The 3,447-nt window shown below is 48.8% G+C and overlaps 1 protein-coding gene across 1 annotated transcript in view; it reads right to left on the bottom strand.

Moving 5' to 3' along the window:
• Positions 1-2,303, bottom strand: part of RCHY1 (ring finger and CHY zinc finger domain containing 1, E3 ubiquitin protein ligase) — a 6,860-nt gene extending 4,557 nt beyond the window's left edge. Inside the window, exons 1-2 of the mRNA XM_009888191.1 lie at positions 2,178-2,303; positions 1,602-1,733 (exon numbers count right to left, since the gene is read on the bottom strand). Of these exons, the coding sequence (XP_009886493.1) occupies positions 1,602-1,733; positions 2,178-2,303 (258 nt within the window). The remainder of the gene's footprint in view (positions 1-1,601; positions 1,734-2,177) is intronic.
• Between the last annotated feature and the right edge of the window lie 1,144 nt (positions 2,304-3,447).

The following is a 3,447-nucleotide window of genomic DNA, read 5'->3' as shown; positions in this document are numbered from 1 at the left end:
CCCCCAAAACCTTTCCCCCAAAACCCTCCTTTTTTCCCTTCCTTCTCCCCTAAAACACCACCACCCCCTTTACAACCCACAACCTTTCCCCCTTGCTCCCTCAATAATAAACCCAAAACTCTCGGCCATCCGATGCGGCGTAGGGGAAAACAGCTGGAGAGCCGGCAGAGATTTCCCCGGAATCTTTTCCAGGATGAGCAGCTTGTTGTTTCCTGGATGGGGAGGCTGGCACTGCTCTGGCCAGCAGGGAACGTTCGCTTACTGGTACAACTGGGCTACCCCGCAGCGGTTCATCGTTAGCAGCGAAGAAAAAGCAAAGCAATGGGAAGGTAACTGTGGTGTTGCCAGTTGGGAAGGTGATGGGCACGCTGGATGAGCACGGTTGGTTTCGGGCTCTCCGATGCTGCCGAGGGATGTTTGGAACCTGTGCTTGTAAATGGTGGCAATAAACATGATGTCAACTTAAATAAAAACCGAGTCGAAAGTCCTATTTTTCAATGCAGGTGATGCCAGCGCTACAGATAAGGAGATGGGACACCAAGTCCAGGGAAGACTTAAGTGAACGCATCTTACGTTTATTTGTAAGCACACACCAGTGCTGAGAAATTTGGAATTTTAATATCCTTTTATTTACAAATTTTAACGTATGTGTCAAAACACAGCGTAGCCACAAAGATGTAAATGCCATGACGTTCATACCGCGTCCTGCCGTGATACATGGACAGGAAAAGGCCGTATTTTGTGGAAAGACAATTTCCAAAATTAGCTACACCGTACAGGGATGCGGGCTCTGACAGCGGCTGCGAGCTGCCGGAAAACAATTGTGAGCAACACAGGGACTCCATAAAACTGACTACAGCCAACGTTGAGGGCAGTTAAGCACAAACGGTCTCCTAACGGTCCCGAGATAAAAGCCACGCCACTGTCGCGTTTTACATGTCCCACTCCCCCAAGGGACCCAAAGGACCGATGACTTAAGTGAGTTGCCGAGCGCTCACAGAAGCCATTTCACAAACCGCCTGGCTCAGGATTTTACACCGATATTCTTCCTTTGCCATTAACAGCAGCCAGACGTTGACCCAGCGTGGCCGGACAACGGGCCCAGTTCAACACCCGAAAGACAACCGCCCAAAAACCGGGGGACAAAAGCACGGAGGGAAAAGGAACCTAACACAAGGTCACATGTGCTGCTGAGCGTTAGCAAGGGTTTCAAAAGAGAGAGCTGGGAACATTTACGCCTTTAAACGTTGTATTTCTTGCACAAACTTATTCTTCGCTGCCATTTTTGTCAAGGCAAAGGCGCTTTCCAATACAGATCAGGCAATCCACCAAAACACCGGCGACTCCAGCAGCTACCTACTCTCTTCGCTATTCGTTTCAAAAGAAAACCCTCAAGAGGGCAGCAGTTGGACAAAAGCAAGCCCAGCTTCCTCAAAAATCCTCCAAACCAGCTTCTGCCCTCGTCACACACCAATAACCGCTATTTTTCTCTGAGCGGCCTCAGACGAGACCTGGCCCCGCGACAGAAAGTCGATATTTCAGCAGCTCTTTTGCATGCAAGAAATCCAGCAGCAATGGCAGTGCGAGCTCTGTCCTCGGACCGGACCCGAGACGCTTCCCGTGGCAGTCGGCTGCGCTAACGAGAGAGAAAGGGATCCTCCTCTCTCCCGCAGAGACCTTGCGGCTTCAGCACCTGGACGCTCGGGTGGTTTGTTCCCACTGTTTTCAGCCACCTGCGTCAAGAGGAGAAAAGCAGAATGATGTTATGGACAGGGTAACAAAACCACTGAGGTACTCCCTGATGATAGGCTTCCTTTATTTGGGTTTATTACACATCCTTACCTTGCTAAAGCTGTGCACTTACACCTCTTGTGCTTCACAGATGAGACTTTAGTAAGGTTCCTTTTCCCCCTACTTCAATTATGAGGATCGCTTCCCATCCCAATAGTTTTTCTTCTTCCTAGTAGCGTTACGCCATCACATCACATGCGTATAAGTGCCAAATACACTCACATAAAGAGCACGTAAAGCATTTGCGCAGAGATTTCAGAGTCAGCAGTTGCTCCCTCTGCTCAAAAAGGGAACACCAGAGCCCCCCAAAAACCCCCAAAATGGACAGTTTGCACCTGTATGTTAACAGTATTGCCACGACACGCTCGTGGCTATCTGTAACCAACAGCGAGTAAGAGAGGAGGGAGGTTGCGGTGCCCGGCGGTCCCTGTGGCCACCGAGAGAAGGGACAGGTATGCGATCGCCTCCGGGCTGGCAGCACCAGGGTACCCAAAGCACTGAGTAAAGCCCATCTATGCAGGACGCAAGGTTGTGATAGAGCCGGTGAGATTTTGGAGCACAGGTTCTGACGACCCTTCTAGAGCGCCTTGTCTCCTTCCCTTCTTTATTCTCCCCAACTCTGCCCCTTGTGGAAGGTGCGGTCCTTCTGCCCAGCCTCAGTGAGGAAAGAGGGGTGATCAGGAGAGCGAAACCCATCAACTAAACACTGCAGTTCTCACTTTCAAGAGGATAAGACAAACTCCAACACGTTCAGCAAACTCCCTGAGCAACAAGATGTAACAATACCCCAGTGGAAAAAAGCAAAACAACAAACAAAACCGCACATTTTTTCTTGAGTTTTTTTTTTTTCCCCCAGACAAAATGACTTAAAAGAACTGCAGGTGTTTCAATGTGCAAGATGAGAAACTATTAAAACCACATTTAAAAGCCTCAGCTTAAAACAATCTACAATGATAAGATGCAATGCTAACTGAAAGTGCAAATGGAGTGGCAGAGTTCAAACTTAGTAATTCGATCTTAAGACTAGAAGTCAACTGCGCAGCCAGGACTTTTCCTAAGCCTCCTTCTCCCCCAGACTTCTATCTCATACTTGGGGAGCACTGAGATATTGTACAGCTACATTAAATAAATTTATATTGCATGACATAGTTACTAAAAATTTTCCTTAATATCAAGCTTGACAAGCGCCCCAAACCACTTTTCTCCCTTCCTGCACAAAAGTCCATTTTCTGCGATGCGCTACACAGTGCTGCACATAGAACCCGTTTTTCCACTCCTCACCTGAAGGCAGCCGCTCTCCCCTTTTCGTTATCCTACCGCCTTCCTCAACCCCCCAACTTCATGAGCTGCTTCACTTCCGAAACCAACACCCAGCACCTCAGCTCAGGAAAATGATTCACCTGCCACAGCCAACTTCAGTACCTGTAAAGAAAGCTGCGCGCTGCCCTCCGTAAGAGGTCTGTCAAGCTACGGGTCCTAATCGAGAATGCGAAGCGCCAAAGGACTTTTCCCGTTGCACCTCCCAACTAGGTAAGCGTTCATGAAACTATCCATTTGAAAGATCCCAGTACACAGGAGAAATTCAAGCCACCAGAAGGCTACGCTGCAGGAATTCAAGCCTACCTTTTACAGGCAGGTGTGATCTCCACCATAAGG

Source organism: Charadrius vociferus, unplaced genomic scaffold (genome assembly GCF_000708025.1).
Source record: "Charadrius vociferus isolate BGI_N301 unplaced genomic scaffold, ASM70802v2 scaffold767, whole genome shotgun sequence".
Lineage (NCBI taxonomy): Eukaryota > Metazoa > Chordata > Aves > Charadriiformes > Charadriidae > Charadrius > Charadrius vociferus.
This window is presented reverse-complemented; position numbering and strand designations above follow the sequence as displayed.